This window comes from Patagioenas fasciata, chromosome 3 (genome assembly GCF_037038585.1).
Source record: "Patagioenas fasciata isolate bPatFas1 chromosome 3, bPatFas1.hap1, whole genome shotgun sequence".
NCBI classification, from domain to species: domain Eukaryota; kingdom Metazoa; phylum Chordata; class Aves; order Columbiformes; family Columbidae; genus Patagioenas; species Patagioenas fasciata.
Window position 1 is genome coordinate 13,999,824 of NC_092522.1, and position 19,011 is coordinate 14,018,834.

The 19,011-nt window shown below is 53.2% G+C and overlaps 3 protein-coding genes across 5 annotated transcripts in view; all 3 read left to right on the forward strand.

Moving 5' to 3' along the window:
- The window catches only part of POLR1B (RNA polymerase I subunit B), a 21,689-nt gene extending 12,814 nt beyond the window's left edge, over positions 1–8,875 (forward strand). The window contains exons 9-15 of the mRNA XM_065833490.2: positions 253–534; positions 1,417–1,550; positions 1,984–2,154; positions 2,750–2,906; positions 4,430–4,626; positions 5,033–5,286; positions 7,142–8,875. Of these exons, the coding sequence (XP_065689562.1) occupies positions 253–534; positions 1,417–1,550; positions 1,984–2,154; positions 2,750–2,906; positions 4,430–4,626; positions 5,033–5,286; positions 7,142–8,024 (2,078 nt within the window). The 3' untranslated portion in view covers positions 8,025–8,875. The remainder of the gene's footprint in view (positions 1–252; positions 535–1,416; positions 1,551–1,983; positions 2,155–2,749; positions 2,907–4,429; positions 4,627–5,032; positions 5,287–7,141) is intronic.
- On the forward strand, positions 8,784–15,362 carry CNPY3 (canopy FGF signaling regulator 3). 3 transcript variants are annotated; one of them, XM_065833493.2, is made up of 8 exons: positions 8,784–9,395; positions 9,544–9,855; positions 10,075–10,116; positions 13,478–13,601; positions 13,780–13,876; positions 14,333–14,455; positions 14,637–14,754; positions 14,871–15,362. In XM_065833493.2, the coding sequence occupies exons 1-8, from the start codon at positions 8,786–8,788 to the stop codon at positions 15,077–15,079; spliced, it is 1,635 nt and encodes a 544-aa protein (XP_065689565.2). In that variant the 5' UTR covers positions 8,784–8,785; the 3' UTR covers positions 15,080–15,362. The 3 variants fall into 3 exon arrangements, with proteins under 3 accessions (XP_065689565.2, XP_071661899.1, XP_071661898.1); XM_071805798.1 differs by lacking the exon at positions 9,544–9,855; XM_071805797.1 differs by lacking the exon at positions 14,637–14,754 and having other exon boundaries at positions 14,871–15,067.
- Positions 15,363–15,637: 275 nt separating this feature from the next.
- Positions 15,638–17,941, forward strand: GNMT (glycine N-methyltransferase). Its single transcript, XM_065833495.2, has 6 exons — positions 15,638–15,885; positions 16,047–16,174; positions 16,536–16,649; positions 17,128–17,270; positions 17,416–17,537; positions 17,634–17,941. The coding sequence occupies exons 1-6, from the start codon at positions 15,680–15,682 to the stop codon at positions 17,803–17,805; spliced, it is 885 nt and encodes a 294-aa protein (XP_065689567.1). The 5' UTR covers positions 15,638–15,679; the 3' UTR covers positions 17,806–17,941.
- Positions 17,942–19,011: the final 1,070 nt, after the last annotated feature.

Below are 19,011 nucleotides of genomic sequence, written 5' to 3' on the forward strand. Positions count from 1 at the left end.
AATGACTTCCATGTGTTTCTAAAAGGAGTTTGATTTTAAGCAATATTTTGGAATTTAAAGTGTCTATGCATCTTACAGATCACCAAGTTGCCTGTGCACATGCAACAGCACATTTGCCTTCTGTTATTGGGATCCTATGTGAGCATCTTTAGGGCCTGTCAGTGGAAAAAATAGGAAGCTGCCTTGTAACATCATCCTTTATTTGTTAAAGCTGGATGACATCCTGACATAAGTCTCCATTTTGTTCCCAAGGGCTGGGCATGTTACAGGACAGTGGTCTGTGTGTGGTGGGAGACAAGCTGAATTTCATTCGCTACCTTTCCCACTTTCGCTGCATACATAGAGGAGCAGCATTTTCCCAGATGAGAACAACAACTGTCCGCAAACTACTACCTGAATCCTGGGGATTCCTGTGCCCTGTGGACACCCCAGATGGAGAACCCTGCGGTCTGATGAACCACATGACAGCTGTGTGTGAAATAGTGACAGAGATGGTGCCCATGACAGACATTCCACCTTTGTTATGTTCCTTAGGTATGTTTTACTGGCTATTTAACTTAATGAAGCAATTCCTTTTACCTTTCTGCCCTGCAAACCCATATCTGGGAAAGGTTCTCCAGATACCATCACTGTACACCGTTGAGAAGGTAAAATCGAGTTAAACTTGTACTTACTGTGCTTCTGCATAGTGTTAAGCAGCACATTGCTTATACAGGCTTGTCAACATTTTGGAGAGTGTGAAGTTCCATGTGAATGTCTTTTAGCTTTGTGCTCTAGAGTGAAGATGTTCAGTTAAGCAAAAGAAATTGCACAGTACAGGCTCTAAGAAATTGGACCAAGCCATGACCTTCTAATGCTGCTGGTGACTTCAATTAAACTGTAGCTCACTTGTGGTTACAACAATAATCACAGAATGTTAGGGATTGGAAGGGATCTCTGGAGATCGTCTAGTCCAGTCCCCCCTGCCAGAGCAGAAACACCTGATCAGGTTATACAGGAATGTGTCGAGCCGGGTCTTGAATGACTTCACAACCTCCCTGGGCAGCCTGTTCCAGTGCTCTGGCACCCTCACCGTGAAGGAGTTTCTTCTCATATTTAAGTGGAACCTCCTATGTTCCAGTTTGCACCTATTGCCCCTTGTCTTATCATTGGTTGTCACTGAAAAGAGCCTGGCTCCATCCTCCTGATGATAAAAGTGGGAATCCTTATTTCAATGTGAAAAATGGGCAGGGGAATGGCATTCTTAGTTGTGCAGGTTTTATATTTTCCATTAAGTAATCTACACTTTTGCCCTGTAGGCCTGAATTTTGATGTCTTAGAAAGCTTTTTGTTGTGGATTGAGGCTTTCTGCAGAAATAACTGGTGTGCTTTGTATGCTTTTTTGACTGTTCTTCAACTAACTCCCTCTTCTCACAGGTGTCACCCCCATTAATGTGACTCCAAGCAAGCCTTACGCCGAGTGTTACAGAGTTCTACTGGACGGCTCCGTGGTGGGCTGGGTAGAGTGGGACCTGGCTCCTGAGATCGCAGAAACCCTCCGCCGTTTCAAGGTTGCCTTGTTTAAAATGCTTCTTAGCTAAACATCTTCAATATGCAGTGGTCAAAAACATGCATGTTTGGAACTTTCTTAAACTTCCATTTATTTTTTTTTTAATCTGACCTAGTAAATTTTCTGTGGCTGTACATTAGTATTAGAGTACGCTTTTCTGTTTTTTCTTATTTATATCCGTATATTGGGTCTGTTGATTTATGAAGTCATCATTGTTCAAATAACTTTTTTTTCTTGAAAAAGGTAAGATAGCCATATTCTGTCCTTTTCCTGGTTGAGATTTTTTGAGAAGTATTTTAAAAATATATTCTCCACCATTTTGTATTAGTAAGTACATATGTGGTTGGCATTTTTGTTGTCTAAACTGTTGGATGCATCTTAACTAAACCAGTGTTGGTTTGTGTTTCTAAATTGATATTTCTTTGCACAAACAGATAACACAAGAGAAGAGGTTTCCGGCACGGGCAGAAGTTGTCCTTATCCCAATGACAGGAAAACCCAGCCTGTATCCTGGGTTGTTCATTTTTACTACCCCTTGCCGGATGGTGCGGCCTGTCAGAAACCTGTTCTATGGAAGGAAAGAATGGATTGGTACACTGGAACAGGTGGGGTTTGCATCTTTCCTTTATAAAGTGCTGACTATTACAGAGGTACCCAGCATCAAAACCAGTGCTTTGGAAAATATTTGTGACAGGATCTGAGGATAGGACATAGGGGTGGCTTGTGTTGAAGAGCTACAGTAAGTGGCAAAAGGACGTTCTACTTGTTTTTGGGGTAAATGGATTGTAGGGATCTTTTTGAGATATTGAAATCTGCTTTCAGTATTAATTTAGTGAAGCTTTTGAGGCAAGTCCTCTGTGTACTGTCTCATGTTCCATTGAGTTCTCCAGACTGCCCATGGGCAGCAAAGAAGTGGATTGCCAGGGAACTTGATCATTTAGAAAAACTAAAATGGGAGACAGAAAGGAGGACGTGGTACTGCAGTTTTGTATTTCCAGACTTGCTTTCCTTGCAGTTGGTCTGTGATTGTGGTAGGTAGTTTAACAGCTGTCTGTTATTTTTCTTGTCTGCTAATACACTAAGGTACAGTCACCACAGCTAAAACTGAAATGGATAAGAAGACACCAGAGGTGGCTTGTTTTGCTTCCTTCCCTTTAAAAGAAGGGAGCAAATGAGAATTGTCCAATTTGATTCTTGCAGGTGTTCATGAATGTGGCCTCACTGGAGTCAGAGGTGGTGCCTGAAATGACCACTCACCAGGAGCTCTTCCCTCACAGCATTCTCAGTGTGGTGGCCAACCTCATCCCTTTCTCTGACCACAACCAAAGTCCACGAAACATGTACCAGTGCCAGATGGGTAAGTGCTATAGTACCTAATACTGCAAGGGAGAGGGGAAAAAAAATCTCTCAGATGTGTATTCCAGTGTGTATTCCCACATTCCCAAGTAAGAGCTCTTCCCAGACATTGTTTCAACATTGAGGTTGATTAACAGCCATTCTTTGTTTTTTCCCTCCCCAGAATTTCCCATAGTGAGGCCAAAAAGCACTTGCTTTTGATCATTTAGAAAAAATAAAATGGGAGACAGGAAGGAGGATGTGTTACTGCAGTTTTGTATTTCCAGACTTGCTTTCCTTGCAGCTGGTCTGTGATTGTGATAAGTAGTTTAACAGCTGTCTGTTATTTTTCTTGTCTGCTCATACACTAAGGTACAGACAACCACCACAGCTAAAACTGAAATGGATAAGAAGACACCAGAGGTGGCTTGTTTTGCTTCCTTCCCTTTAAAAGAGGGGAGCAAACAAGAATTGTCCAATTTGATGCTTGCAGGTGTTCATGAATGTGGCCTCACTGGAGTAAGAGGTGGTGCCTGAAATGACCACTCACCAGGAACCTGCCAAAGTGTGCTGCACCAGCTGTTTGTGATGTTAGTCTCTGACAGCTGTGCTGCCAACAGTGCCCTCATCCGCACAACAGACAAAGGTTAACCTGGTTCTGACTGGTAGCTATGGGAGATGCTCTGCAGTAGTTCGTGTGAGGTTTCTTTGCCACCTGTTTTCATTGACTGCTGTCTTAACACTGAAGCTGTTGAGAGGACACTTGCTAAGCACCTGTTGCAAGATAGTAATACAGCACTGTGACAGCAGTTTTGGCTTTTTTTAATGACAACTATTTAACAAAGATTTAAATTGATTTATTTAGTTAGTTATCTGAAAGAAGTTGGAATGGAGTATGTACATGAGGTTTCAATCAGCTGAGGTGTAAGTGATATGCAAGAACTTTATATTGAATAAAAACATTCTAAGAGAAAGTGTGTGAGTAGGAACTTGAAGAGAGCAAGTCTCTTTACCTCAATATCATCACTAGTATAATTGAAATTCGGTCCATCTTTTTGAAACACCCTGTATTTATGACAATCAGTTTTCACCAGAAAGATGACCTTAAAATGCTACCACTTTTTCATACTTTTCTGAAAGTACAAATGTGACTGTGTTCAAAACTTGTTCATCTTGCCAATATATTTAGATTGCAGAAGCAAGCACTTTTTGGCCTCACTCTGGGAAATTCTGGGGAGGGAAAAAACAAACAAACCAAAACAGAATAAAATAAAACCCCAAAACACACTATACCAGCCTTATTGGATAGCTTGAAATTGCAGAAAAGACACAAAATTACAAACAATCCTTATGAACTACTATGAAAGGAATTGAGTGTTGTGGTTCACAGAAACTTTTGTAGAATTATTACATTCCAAGAGTTTTAAGATTGATAATCTCACTAAATTGTAAGTATTTCCAACTTTCTTCTTAACAAAATAAATGAGGATGAAACACATTAACTTTGAATTGATCCTGAATAAATCCAACTTTTTTTCTTTATAGGAAAGCAAACCATGGGATTCCCAGTTTATAACTACAAGGATCGCTCAGATAACAAGCTGTACCACCTTCATACTCCCCAGAGCCCTCTGGTGCGGCCCAGCATGTATGACTATTATGGTATGGACAGCTATCCAGTTGGCACCAATTCGATTGTGGCTGTCATCTCCTACAGCGGCTATGACATGGAAGATGCAATGGTAAGCCACCAAAAGGAGGAATCCTGTAAGGGAATTTGGTGTGGGGGACTGAGAAGAAGGGTGGTACCCAGCTGAGAAGAGCCCGTTTTCTGCTTCTGCTAGTCCACAGACTCTGCTAGGGCAGATATAGGGGTACAGCAGTTACATGTTGTTACCACAGGTAATGCTGGAGGAACTGAGCATAACTCTGGAGGTACTGAGCATAAAGCTGAGCTCCCTTGCACAAAGCAGCGGGCTTTCAGCATTGAAAAACATGGGGGTTGCAGGAGGTTTGGACTTTTTAGAATGGTGGGAAGCTTCATTTAGGAAGGCAATGTTAGAAGTTAAGAATCAGATTGGAATGGAAGTGCTTTCTTTGTTGAAGTTATTGGCAAGTCTTTAACAGGCCTTCATTTCTTCTTTATAGATTGTCAACAAATCTTCCTGGCAGAGAGGGTTTGCCTATGGAAGTGTTATCAAGATGGAGAGCATTGACCTTTCCCTTAAAGCCAGCAGGGCAGGCGACAATTTGGTATTTGGCATCAGGCCTGGTGATCTGAATATTACAGCGAAGTTGGATGCTGATGGACTGCCTTTTGTTGGCTCTATGCTACAGCCTGGGGACCCGTTCTACAGCTTTATGAACCTCAACACAGGGGAAACCTTCACTGTCTACTATCCGTAAGTTCGGCTTGTCCCTCCTGTCTCCACACACCCAGTGGTGAGCACTCAGATCAGTTAGCCTTGAGGAGCTGCAGTATCTTTTCCTCAAGGTGTTCTCTTTTCTCCTCCTGTGATAGTGTCCATGTCTTGACAGAGAGAGCATGAAGTTCACATTAGAGGTGACTCTCATGCACATATCATGTTTTTTCTCAAAGCCAGTGTATGCTGCAAAGCCTGACTTACCCCAGGAGGAGAATCTCAGGCCAGTAAAAAGAAAGAGCTTGCAGAAATGTTTTGCTGTCTCCCAAGAACTGTTCCTCTGCCCATCCACTGCCCACGTTTTCTGTAGTTTTTTGTTAATTGACTTGCATAACGTGTTCTGTCTAAAAATCCCGAAGAAACCATAACAAAGTGTGTGGTCCCAGAGACTTGCCAGAAAACCTTGCAAGCAAAGTTGTTACAGGATTAGGGATTCAAAGAGCGTTTTTGTTAGCATTGCAGCTTCCAAACTGCTAGAATATAAAAATGTGTCAGCTACACCCCTCCTTCCCCCTGGCATATTTTGAGGATAAGTTTTGTAAGATTTTTGAACTTCAGTTGAAAAAGAAAAGGCTTGCTGAGGCTTCCATTAAAATCTTCTTAGTTATTTCATGAAAGGGAAATAAAAACATTGACAAAACCTGATAACATTTATGTGCATCCTGCACTTCCAGCTGTCCGTACAACTTCAGGCCTTACCTGTGTCTCTCTACATCATTGACATAGTGAGTACAGTCCTGTGTAGTTATTCACATTGTGGTTTGTGAAGCACTTGGGTAACAGTAACCAGCATCACTGGGGAAGCTATTTTTTATTACTCTATAACAGATGGTGCCTTAGGTGCACTGAGAGACTGCTGTGGACTCATAGAATTAGTCATCCTGTTTGTAGAGCAGGGCTAAGAGATACGGCATGTGGTAGTGAGGATCTGTCAGATCACCCTTGTCCTTGCAGTCGTGGAGCCCTCTCTGACCCTCTCACCCGGCACTCCTCCCCAGCTCTCTCATGCCAGCCTGGCCTTCGTTTAGGCTCCTTATCCAAGTAGACATTTTACCTCTGTCTCATTCAGCTTTTGTTCATTCTTGGTCCAAATCAGGTAATTATTTAGTTTCCTACAGAGCAATGAGGTTCCCAGCTCTCAGTGTTGGCTCCTGCCCTGTTTGCCCCAGAGACCCAGGACCCTTCTGAGGGAATTCTGCCTACTGTCCTAAATCCTGCATGCACTGCTAGAGCTTATGCATGGCTTGGAAGAGCCGGGGGGATGGAAGCTTTGACTTCAAAGTTTGAACAAGCTTGGAAGAGGCTTATGAAGCACAGTTTTCTCTCTCTTGGCACACACTGTGCCTTCCCTTTCTGCTCTGAGCTTTCCTCTCTGCTTTGCACTAAACCTAATTCTTTATTTTGGTGTCCCACCCAGATGGTGTGAATTTTTGAGGGTAGCAAGAAAGACTGCTACCTTAAAACAAATGGCACTGGGATACAGTTTGTCAGATAAAGTGTGATATAGATGAACCAGGTTTAAATTATTTTAAACCATTGGTGGCACATTACCTGATCACCTGAAAGTTGTAGCTGTGCTTCTAGTATTAGAAAAAGTAAATGAATGGCACTTGTGTGATGCCATTGTAATGCTTCCTTGCCCTAATTCGTAAGCAGTCTGATTTCCCTCACTACTGAATGATATTTTTCCAAGAACAGTGTTGTTCCCCAGCTGTCCCAAGGCATTTTATGAGACTTATGAATTGATTTCGTTTTTTCCTTTGTTTCCCTTTCCTAGCTAAAAATCATTAGCACACCTAATGCCTTTGCTGTGATTGTTTTTCCACTTACACAGGAATAAGGAAGTTGGTATTGTTGACAACATCAGGTTATGCAGCAATGACCGTGGCACTGGGAAATTCAAGAAGGCTTGCATCACTGTGAGGGTTCCCCGAAATCCAACTGTCGGAGACAAATTTGCCAGCCGTCATGGACAGAAAGGCATCCTAAGCCAGCTCTGGCCAGTTGAGGATATGCCATTCACAGAGAATGGGATGGTTCCAGACATACTTTTCAACCCTCACGGCTTTCCCTCCCGTATGACCATCGGGATGTTAATTGAGAGCATGGCGGGGAAGTCAGCAGCGCTGCATGGTGTCTCCTATGATGCCACTCCCTTCACCTTCACAGAGAAGAACTCCGCTTTGAAATACTTCGGTGAGACTTTGGTGAGCGCGGGTTATAACTTCTTTGGGACAGAAAAAATGTACAGTGGCATCAGCGGCCTGGAGCTGGAGGCGGAGATCTTTGTGGGAGTGGTGTATTATCAGCGCTTGCGCCACATGGTCTCAGACAAGTTCCAGGTGAGGACAACAGGGCCTCGAGACTCTGTCACCAACCAGCCTGTCAAGGGGAGGAATGTGGAAGGTGGGATTCGCTTCGGTGAGATGGAGCGTGATGCTTTGCTGGCTCATGGCACATCTTTCTTGCTGCAAGACCGCCTGTTCAATTGCTCCGATGGCTCCGTAGCTTATGTCTGCATGAGCTGTGGCAGCATGACATCTCCTGTGCTGGAGAAACCACTGCACTCCTCCGCTGTGGCAAGCAACAGGAGATACTCCTGCTCTGTCTGCAGTGAGGTGGACAAGATCGAGGTTGTCCCTGTGCCACATGTCTTCCGTTACTTTGTGGCAGAGCTGGCAGCCATGAACATAAAAACAAAGCTGAACGTGGAGTAGCTCTGTCTTCGGGCCTGGCGATGCTGCTGCTGGGGGGGAGGAAGCACATGTCGGTTCTGCCTTTGCCCCCAGCAGGTTTCAAGCGTTAAGTCAGTTCTCAGGTTCTTCAAAAGTTTGCAAGATTAATTTGATGTTCGTATTGAGACAGGACAGTCGCCAAGCTGTACGGTGAGGAAATGCGGCTCTGTTGAAGTTTGTTTGCACTTCCTAAAGGATCACTAGCTATTGAGATGTGGTGTACGGAAATCAAGCAATATCACTGCTCCCATAGGGCTGCAGGGTTGAGAGCACTGGGGGTTATTCATTCTCCAAGTGCTGGCTGTGGCTGCAAAGATGAAGAGGTCATAAAACAGCATGAAATGAATACTGGAAATGACCAAAAAAAAATTTTTTTGCAAGAAAAATCCTTGCAAAACATAGGCCTTAATGATGGGTACATGTCAAAGTGATTGGACACCTTTGTTTTATTTCAATACATATTCCTTGAAACTTATGAAGAAGGAGGCACGAAGTTCTAATTGCAAGAGACTAAGGGGACTGAGCCACGCCTGTCCTGGGAGCGCCTGGTGCTCATCCCACAGCGGTGGGGTTTTTCGGTGCGTTTGCCTGAAGCAGCAGTAACCAGCGGGCGTTCCGGCACTGATCCCGCCCTGCACTCAGCTTCCTGCAGCGCCGTAAAGTGCGGACGTCGTGGTGCGGAGCTCGCCGTGTCCCGGTCACTGCATCTACCCGGTTCCCTGCAGCGGAACCCCCGTCGGTGCATGCTCGTTCCCTCCCGCGGGACCCCGCGGCGGCCCGACCAAGCAGCAGCCTTACGCTTCTTGTTAAGAGTTCTTTTGTACGTTTCTACATTACCTGTCTCCAGAGCCGTGCTGGGCGCGGGGGGACTCTGGCAAGGGCTGGCCGGGGCAACTTTCCCAGGGCTTGGCGGGAGGCGGGAGGCGGGAGGCGGTGGGGCTGGCCCCCGTGGGCGACGCGAAGGGCTGCCGCACGCCCGGCGGTTCTCGCCCGCTCCGCACCAGCTGCAGCACTTCGGCGAAGGAGGGAGCGGGTTGCGGCGGGGCCGGTGCCGACTCCATGGCGCGGCCGGGGCGGGAGCACCAGGAAGGCGGAGCGGGACGGGCCGTACCATTGGAGGGGAGACAGGCGGTTCCACAGCTGCGGGAGGGGAAGGCGGAGGACACCAGAGACACTGCCGGTGTCAGGCCCGTCCTCTCAGCCCCTGGGGCCGCCCCCCCGTGACGCTAGGTGCTGGGCGACGCAGCTGGCGGCGGCAGTTGGGGGCTGAGCTCCCACCAGCTCCAGGAGCTATGGCTGACACGGAGCTTCCCTGGCTGCTGCTGGCTGCTGCTGCGCTCTTGCTCCTGCCCTGTGAGTACTCCCGGGAGGGACAGGGACAACCCCGAGGGGTGGGAGGGCTGGGTGCCATCCAGCCTGGGTGCAAAGGCTGAGCTGGCAGCTGTGATGGGTGCAACATCCAGGGGACACAGTGCCTCTAACCCCTGTTCCCCCTCCCCAGCTAGCAGGCCTGCCGAGCCACTGCCCACCCTGGCCCCACCGCTGAGCATGGTGGTGGCCGGGCAGCTCCGGCAGCTGGTGGTCTGTGTGGTGAGCGACCTGGCCCCCAGCTCCAGCCATGCTGTCTGGATCTCCGATGAGAACGGCAGCGCCCTGCAGTCCTTTGCCTATGGGACATCCCAGGAAGATGGTGGCACCGTCTGCGCCATCTGTCTCCTCCCCGATGAGCCCCTGGCTGAAGGGAATTTCGCTTGCCATGTGGGGCCCAACAGGACCTCCCCAGCCCACAGCTCCAGCCCCATCCACATCATGGGTATGGCCTCACTGCCACCCGCTGCCTTGCCTGCTGCTGCCCAGCCTGGTGGCCCTTGAGGTTGTGGGGGCTCTGGAGCCAGCGGGGAGCAGGTGTGAAGCCCTGTGAGTCAACATTGATGCCTCAACTAGCAGGCACAGGAAGGGGTTTGTGGCTGGCCCTGCCATACACCTGGCACCGGGCTGCTGCTGCCTCCCCAGCTGCTCTTTCATCCCACAGGCAATGAAGAGACAGCAGAGCTGTGTCCCAGCAGTATGGCTGGTGAGTCTCTGGGCCCTGCCGTGCTGGGAATGGTATTTGCCAGGGAGCAAACTGTGCTGGGCTCCTGGTAGGGCCCCTGCTGGGGGTGTATTGTGGTTGGCATGTGTCTTCACAGTGTCAAGGGCATGAAGATCTGTCTCTGCAGGGAGGATGGGGAAAGGTGGGTCAGAGCTAGCCTGCTCTCAGGGATAGCATTGAGGATGACATGAGGTGTCTGGGAATGTGTGAGGTTGACAGACACCCACAGTGGGACCCAGGGAGCCTGTTGGGCCTGAAGTCTTGGGGACAGTCCCCTCAACGTGGCCCCACCTGGAAGGGACGTGAGGGCAGAAGGGTGCCTGTGGCAGGCATCACCCTGTCCCCTCTGTTGCAGTGCAACCGGCCCATGCCTCAGCAGCTCTGCTCGTGGCCATGCGGGTGGTGCTGCTGAAGGCTGCACTCTCTGATGCTCTGCTCACCGCCATCCTCCTCGCCCAGAGCTGAATGCCGAGGTGCATGCACAGCCCCAAGGGGTGAGTCCTCCTGGTTTGCCCTGGGAGTGCAGAGGGCACCTAAATTACTCTGAAGGTGGGGGAGACCCCCAAACACAGGATGGAGGGAGAGACTCAGTGTTGTTTGGGAATGCAGGGGGGAACCCCGTGTGGGTGGAGAAGAAAGAGGGGCTGCTATGTTTTTGTGGGTGGAAGGGACCAGGAATTATCTGAGGGGTGGGAAAAGACCCCAAGTTATCCAGGAGTAGGGAGGAGACCCCGAATTATCTGGGGGGTAAGGGCAGGGCCCCAGATTTCCAGAGCAGGGAGGGGCCCTGGAAGGTTCTGTGGGCGGTCGGTGATCGCGGAAGGGACGCCGGGGGGCGGGGACACGGACCGCACGCCCCCGCCTCTCAGCACCGAGGCCACGTGCGCGACCGCCGCTGTCACGTGGGGGTTCATTGAGACGACCCGGAGGTGATTGTACGGCAGCCGGGCAGGACCGCTCGGGTTGGCTGGGCGAGCCACGCGCGCCGCGGGGATTAGCCGGCGCCGCGCGGTTGCTATGGTTACCCGGCGGGGGGGCGGGCGCTCCCGGAAGCGCGGGGCGGAAGCGGAGCCATGGCGTCGGTAACGCTGCTGCTGGTGGCGGCGGCGGCGGTGATGGCGGGAGACGACGACTCGGACTGGGTGCGGCTGCCCAGCAAGTGCGAGGGTGAGTGAGGCCGGGAGTGGGTGGGCTGGAGGGGCCCCGCTGGAGCGGCTGGGCCCGAGTCCCCGGGCGAAACTGTGGTGATGGCCGCCGCCTGCTGGCTGCTCAGGCCGGGGGCTTACTGGTGCGGAGGCTGCGGCCGCAGCCCGAGACATAGAAACACAGAATGACCTGAGTTGGAAGGGACCCACAAGGATCATCGAGTCCAGCTCCTGTTCCTGCATAGGACAACCAGACAGTTCACACCATGTGTCTGAGAGTGTCGTCCAGTCTCTTCTTGAACACTGTCAGGCTTGGGGTCGTGATGCCTCCCTGGGGAGCCTGTTCCAGTGCTCAGACACCCTCTGGTGGAGCATGACTGTGCCCCTGCGGGCTTCCCCTCTGCCTGCTGCTGCCTGACTTCATGGCCCCACGGGAGTGCTTTCCTGTGTGCCTGCAGTGGAGTGGAGCCTCCCCGGCGTGTCCCTGTTTGCGGCCGCCTTCCGTCCTTCCATAGGTGAAAGGTTTAGGGGTGCTCTGGCAGTCACTGCTGTCTCCGGTAGGCACTAATCGCCTGGTGGTTCATTGCTGGGTCTGGTCATCTCTGCTGCTCACAGTTCAGCCTCGGTGATGCTTCCTCCCTGAGCAGCCCCTTGATTAACAAGCAATCATAGGCTTCACAGGCAGTCCAGGGCTGGTCATGATACACCTTTGCTGTCTGCTGTAGTTTCCTCTATCTTTGCTGCGCAGGGACATGTGGAGCTTGACAGCAAAGAGAAAAGGATGAACTGAAACTCCAGACCTCTCTGCAAAGCTTTTCCTGCCAGGGAAGCAGCTCTGGAGACACTGATGTCCAAGCTGTGCTGTGCCACCTGCATAACCTCAGAGAAGCATCATAGTGAGCACTGACCACATGCTGCTCCTCATGCCCAGGCTTGGAACCTGTGTCAGCATGCAGTGATAGCCATGGACAGCATCTGGATAACTGGACCTGGCAGTGAGTGCACCTGGCATGTGCGGGGGATGCTGCAGCAGGTGTTGTGTGGAGAGGGAAGTCCTCAAGGCCCGAATCCAGAGGGGCTGCAGGAGGAAGCACTTGTCCCACCTGAGAAGTAGCTGCAGTCACCTCGAGCCCCTGGTGCCAGCAGAGGAAGGAAAGTGCAGGATGTGTGCACAGGCTTCTTGGCATGTGCATGCCAGCCCTAGACAAGCCACCTCACTCTTCTGCTTGTGGTACATCTCTGCTCATGTCATTGCCTGGGAGAAGATGTGGTGGCTTATCACTGTCCAACCATTCCTGTTGGGGCTTGGACCTTCTCCCAAAGCAGGGTTTGAAGAAAAGGTGGCAAACAGGAGCCTGCAGCACAGGACAAAGTCCGCCAGCCTCTCAGGACCCTGGCTTTTTGGGAGGAAGGACCACATCATGCCTGGCTTCCATCCTTCCATATTTCCACATATTTAGTCCCTGAGATATTTCTCTTCTGCTCTATGTTTTTACAGCTCTGTAAGACTGTTACAGAAGAAATAAAGCTTTTATTTACTTTTGTTTCCCTGTGGGTTTTTTTAGTTCTATAAAAGAAAACGTGTTCTGTTATAAAGCTGTTGGTACTGTCATCTCTGCTGCAGGCAGTGCCCCACACAGTGTTCCTGGAGCTGAGAGCCCCTCATGCAGTGGCACAGTCCGTAGCCAGCATCTTTTCCCACCACCCAGCTGCTCCATCTCCAACACAGCCTCCATATCTCCAGAGCACTGGAGGAATTGTTACCGGGTGGGATATGCTGGTGTCATGAGGAGGAGCTGTGACCTGTATTACAAAGAGACCCCATCCTCTTCCAGGAGGAACCGAGTAGCTGGTGGTGCGGAGGCAGAGGTTTCAGTGGCTGTGAAGCGGTGCTGTGGGGAAACGTGCAGGTAAAACTGGCGCCGTCTGCCTTCCTAGCTGTGCCATAGCAGCTGGCTGAGTGCACATACAGACAGCTAAGCATTGATTTAGGTGTTCCTGCATCAAGGCATCTCCAGTGGAAACAGTTGAGCCATTCCTGGTTATTTGAATGGCCGAGGTTTCTGTTTTCTGCTCACAGCAGCTCCAGCGTGCCCAAATCCCTGTGTTTGTGCTGCCTTCCAGTCCCCTGGTGCTGTATCATGCTTCCCATCAGAGCGGAAAAACCCCCTCACCTGCCTCTGCTTTCTTTCCTGCAGTGTGCAAGTATGTGGCAGTGGAGCTGAAATCTGCTTTTGAGGAGACCAGCAAGACCAAGGAGGTGATTGACACCAAGTACGGCTTCCTGGACGGGAAGGGCTCTGCTGTCAAGTACACACAGTCGTAAGTGAGAGGGCTCGTGGGGTGACCAGAGCAGCCGGGGTGTGCTCCTTCTGTTTGGGGGAGTCTGAGAACTGCAGAGCACTCCCCCATGGTGGCAGCTGGGCTGAGGCCTCACTCTGTGCCCTGGCTGTTCTTGGGTGGCAGTGCTGAACCCGAGCCCTCCCTCCTCTCCATGTAGGGACATACGATTAATCGAGGTGACGGAGAACATCTGCAAGCGGCTTTTGGATTACAACCTGCACAAGGAGCGGACTGGCAGTAACAGATTTGCAAAGGTGAAGGCTGTCCTCCAGTCCCCTGCTTCCCGGCATCCCTCACTCACCCCTGCACTGCCAGGGCACTGAACTGGAGTTCATTCTTCCCATCACCTGCTAGTGCCCAGCTTGCAAGGCGTGCTGCCCCCAAGTCAGGTGTGTGGCACCATCCTTGGGGGTGGGCAGGTCCCTGCAGGTGTGTGGCACCATCCTTGGGGGTGGGCAGGTCCCTGCCCTTGCCTGCACAGATGGATGCCTGGCACACATCTTCCTGTTGTTTTTGAGAGCAGGTTTGCAGAGGGGAACTCTCTGCCACTTGAACTCCTTCATAGTAACCTTGATGCCCCAGGAACCCTGATTTTGGCTGACTTGCATGTACCTGCATCCCTGGGCAGGGTTGTGGGGCCAGTGTTGGGAGGGGAAAGCAGGAGCCCAGCGGGAAGAGCACTGTTTCAGCAGACGGCACTGCTTCCCCAGGGCATGTCGGAGACATTCGAGACCCTGCACAACCTGGTGCACAAGGGAGTCAAGGTGGTGATGGACATCCCCTATGAGCTGTGGAACGAGACCTCTGCTGAGGTGGCTGACCTCAAAAAGCAGGTACTTGGCCTGGTGGGACTGGCACTTGGCAGTGGCCATGGCCTTGTGGCCTGGAGCACAGGGGGAGAGAGGGTCTGGAGGTGCACTGCCAGGAACAGGCGCGTCAGTAGATCCTGCTGCCCTGTTCTTGGTCATGCCCTGACGGCATGCAGCTGGAGCTGGGCTATCCTCTCTATGCTAGTGTGATGTGCTGGTGGAAGAGTATGAAGATGTGATCGAAGACTGGTACAGGCACCACCAGACAGAAGATCTCTCCCAGTTTCTCTGTGCTAACCATGTGCTAAAAGGGAAGGACACAAGTAAGTCCTGGCTACAGCCAGGGGCAGCACAGGCAAGCTGGGGTGGGTGGGGGAGCCCTGCCAGGGCACCGAGAGCATTGCCTCTCCCTCAGGGCCCCCTCTACCTTTCTCCCCAGGCTGCCTGGCAGAGAAGTGGACTGGCAAGAAGGGTGACTTGGCAAGCGTGAGGGAGAAGCAGAGCAAGAAAAAGAACAGGAAGAAGAAGAAGGGCCAGAAGGATGAGAGCAAGGGAGCTGCTGTCCTCCCAGCTGCTGGGGAGGCCCTGGAGGAGAGTGGGATCCAGGAGGAGGCTCCGCTCACCCACAGCCGGGTCGATGAGCTGTAGGCATGCCAGCCGCAGCCTCTGGGGCCACCCGCTTGGGGGTTCTCACCCTGCCATGTCTTGCAGGTACCAAAGGAAAAGGGACTTGTGTCACAGCATGAGCGACCCTGGGGAGGCCAGAGCAGCCAGCTCAGACTTGCGAGCGATCTTGCGAGCAGGGGGTGGCACGGAACTGCCGACCCAACAGCTCCAGGAGGCCGCGGGTGCTGCCCCACTGCCAGCTCTTCGTCCTGCCCCTGCTGCCCACACCCTGACAGGACTGTAAATAAAGATGTTTTCCCCAGAACCGTTGCCGCTGCCGGCCCTCCTTCACCGGCGGTGCGGGGGCAGGCGCGGCTCCGGCCCCGCCCCACCGGGGAAGCTGATGCGCTTCCATCGGCCTGGGGCGCTGCGGTCGGGCGGGCAGGCCCCGCCCCTTTGCGGCCCCGGCCCCGCCGCCACGTAGGGGCGTGGAAGGAGGGGGCTGTGGAAGCGGAGATTGGTGGGTCTTTAGGGGGCGGAGGAGGCGCGGATTGGTGGGGTGGCTGGCGGGGGCGGGGCTTGGAGGCGGGGTGGTGGCGCGGCGCGGTGGGGCCGGAGTGGGGCCGGGGTCGTGTCGGCGAGATGGTGGACAGCGTCTACCGGACGCGGTCGCTGGGGGTGGCGGCGGAGGGGTTACCGGACCAGTACGCGGATGGGCGGGCGGCCCGTGTGTGGCAGCTGTACATTGGGGACACGCGCGGCCGCACGGCCGAGTACCGCAGCTGGCTCCTGGCGCTGCTCCGCCAGCACCGCTGCCGCTCTGTCCTCGACGTGGCCTGCGGCACTGGGTGAGGCACCGCACTCCGCGCCCACCCGCCTCCCAGGTTCTCCCGACGCCGGGGCTAACCTGAGTCCTACTGCCCTTCGCCGTCTCCGGCACCCCCTTCCCCGCCACAAGCACCACGGGCCCCTTGCCTGCCCTCGGCTCCACTGACAGCTGTTTCCCCAGGGTGGATTCCATCATGCTGCTCGAGGAAGGCTTCCAGGTGACCAGCGTCGACGCCAGCGACAAGATGCTAAAGTATGCGCTGAAGGAGCGCTGGGAGCGGCGCAAGGAGGAGCCCTTCGACCGATGGGGTGCGGGGGTTGTGGGGGCTGGGAGGGACGTAGACACCAGCCCTCGGCACTGGGGACCTCTGCCCTGAACCCCTCCCGCGGCCCCCCCCGCCCCGGGTGTCCTGTCCCCGACCTCATGCTGTACTCAGGCCCCTGGCATGGGTGTCACTGGCCAGGCGGCTGTGCTGCAGGGACAGGGATGGAGTTGCTGGTAGCAGCTGCTCGGCAAGCCTAAGCTGTGGCCCTCACTTGCCTGCTGGCCCCAGGCTGGATCCACCACCTCCAGAGGCCAAGTTAGGGCTGAGTGATGCTGGAGTGGGGTCCTACATGCAGGGGAGGCTGTTAGGGTGTCCCTGCCCTGATCCACTCCCCTGTGCTACAGTCATCGAGGAGGCCAACTGGCTCACCTTGGAAAAAGACCTGGAGAAGCCAGGGGACGGGTTTGATGCAGTCATCTGCCTGGGCAACTCCTTTGCACACCTGCCTGACTTCAAAGGTGAGCTGGGGGGGGTTGGTGAAGGGGATGTGGATACCTGTTACACAGTCTTCCAGCAGGCTGAGAATGTGCCCTAACTCATGACGTAAGTAGGGCAGTGGATTACTCCTGGTGGAGTTGCTGTGTCATGGCATGTCTCCAGGGAGCCTGAGAACATGCCCTAGTTCGTGGCATGAGTGGGGCCATTAGATCATGGGGTGATGGAGCTGTGTGCATCTATGTCATATCTCTGGCAAAGCTGGAGACACACCCAGACTTGTGCTTCAAGTGGATTGATGGGTTCCTCATGTGGCATACTATGCCTCAGTAAGGCTGAGAACATGCCTGAGCTCATATCATGGGTGGGGCTGTGGGTTCACCAAGCTGAGACTGGGGTTGAAGGTGGTGGGGGCAGCTGTGTGTATGGGTGAGATGGGGCCTCGTTGGCTGTGCCATGTGGTACAGCCAGTGCCTGGAGACACCATGGTTTCCTGTCCAGGGGACCAGAGTGACCACAAGCTGGCCCTGAGGAATATTGCCAGCATGGTGCGGCCCGGGGGTGTCCTGGTCATTGACCACCGCAACTATGATCACATTCTGGCCACAGGCTGTGCGCCGCCTGGCAAGAACATCTACTATAAGGTGGGTGGCTGGCAGACCCAGCACCATCTCACACCCCTTTGCCCCAACCCCTGGCCACAAGCAAGGCCAGATGGAGCAGGGCTGTGCCCAGGCTGGGGCCCACCCCGTCTCCGCAGGACACAGACATCCCTCTTGCGGTCTCCAGAGCGACTTAACCAAGGACATCACCACCTCAGTGCTGCTGGTAAACAACAAGGCACACATGGTGACCCTGGACTACACGGTGCAGGTCCCCCCTACTGAAGCAGGGGCAGCCCCAGAGCTGAGGTGAGAGGGGCCGCAGGGGTGGCTCACAGCATGGGGTGAGGTGCCTGGCGCTGTATCCTGCTGTTCCCCTGCCTCACCATTGTTGCCTTCTTGCAGCACATTTCGGCTCTCGTACTACCCGCACCGGCTGGAGGCCTTCACAGCCCTGCTAAAATGCGCCTTCCAGGGGAAGTGCCAGCATAGCGTCCTGGGTGACTTCCAGCCTTACATCCCAGGACAAGCCCATGTTCCCTGCTACTTCATCCACGTTGTGAAGAAGACAGCCTGAGGGGGCTGTGGAGATGGGACTGTGGTGGCTGAGAGCTATAAGCAGCTCTGGGGACAAGCAGGGAGCTGGGGACATTGCTGGGAGGTGCCTGGAAGCCCCCTCCCCTTAATGAAGAGCACTCGTGAGAGTTACTGGAGCCTGTGGTCCATGTGTCCATGTCTGGGCAGGGAATAGGGTGAGGGGGATGGCTGCAGCTACCTCAGGACTCCCAGGAAAGGCAATGCCCAGCCTGGGGGGAGCATGGGATGGGTGCAGGCACAGTTTCACCTCCAAGCCCCTAGCTGCAGGTGCCAGTCATTCCTGTGGGGTGGGGCTTGGGCAAAGGGGGGCTGGCTGCTGGGTGATTGCACATCCCTGCTGAGCACCCTGCAGCACCACTCACAGGAGTGTACTGCAAACAGTGTTCTGGCTTGCACCCCACCCCCCAACAGGTGCTGACACTTTGACACCCCTCAGCACCCCCAGCAGGGCTCCCAGGGTGGGAAGGCTCCACACATCCCTCCTCAGTGCTTTTGCTGCACCTTCCTCCTTGCCTGCTCTGGGGAAGAGGTGGGGGGCCAGCTGCAGCTGGAAGAGCAGGGTGGGAAACACGCATCAGCTACGGCTTTATGCTTCCAGTGCCTGCAGCTGCCGAAGCTGTCCACGACAGCCACAGTTGACTCAGGGATGCAGCTGCCAGTAGCTGTGGTGCAGGCAGTAGCAGGGCAAAGCACTGACCTGACAGGCTAGGGCACACACAGACTGCCCATAAGCCACATCAGCAGCTGCAGGGACTGGGCAGAGGCAGCTGCTGGCCAGCTGGCTGCCACACATGGCTCAGTAGTAGATCTTATTTGTCATCCTTGGCAAAGGCTGGGAATCAGGTCAGATGTGACTGTGCTGGCAGCTGGTGTGAGGTTGCAGAGGGAGCTGAGACAGGACTTCAGGGGGTCTGGGCCAACGCATAGTTGGTCCAGATGGCAGCTCTGGGCTGCTTCAGCCAAGAGTTGAGTATTTCTGGGCCTGAAGCACTCCCTCTCCCTGTAACAGGTCTTTCACAGTATCTGATGGGAATGTCCTTTGCTGCCACTTGTCTGCATTGCCTCTTGTCCTGTCACCCAGTGCCTCGAGGAAGAACTGGGCTCCCTCTGCAGAGGCAGCTCAGCTCCCAACTGAACAAACCCCACTCGCTTGGCCTTTCCTCATCTGCCATGGGCTCCAGCCTTT

What these genes read in the sequence shown, in the direction of transcription:
- CNPY3 (XM_065833493.2), top strand. Translation starts at nt 8,786, where the DNA reads ATGCTCGTTCCCTCCCGCGGGACCCCGCGGCGGCCCGACCAAGCAGCA. An exon ending in GCTGTCAAGTACACACAGTC is followed by an intron (nt 13,602 to 13,779) that starts GTAAGTGAGAGG and finishes CTCTCCATGTAG; the next exon opens with GGACATACGATTAATCGAGG. An exon ending in GCAGTAACAGATTTGCAAAG is followed by an intron (nt 13,877 to 14,332) that starts GTGAAGGCTGTC and finishes CTGCTTCCCCAG; the next exon opens with GGCATGTCGGAGACATTCGA.
- GNMT (XM_065833495.2), top strand. Translation starts at nt 15,680, where the DNA reads ATGGTGGACAGCGTCTACCGGACGCGGTCGCTGGGGGTGGCGGCGGAG. An exon ending in GACGTGGCCTGCGGCACTGG is followed by an intron (nt 15,886 to 16,046) that starts GTGAGGCACCGC and finishes CTGTTTCCCCAG; the next exon opens with GGTGGATTCCATCATGCTGC. An exon ending in GGGGCAGCCCCAGAGCTGAG is followed by an intron (nt 17,538 to 17,633) that starts GTGAGAGGGGCC and finishes GCCTTCTTGCAG; the next exon opens with CACATTTCGGCTCTCGTACT.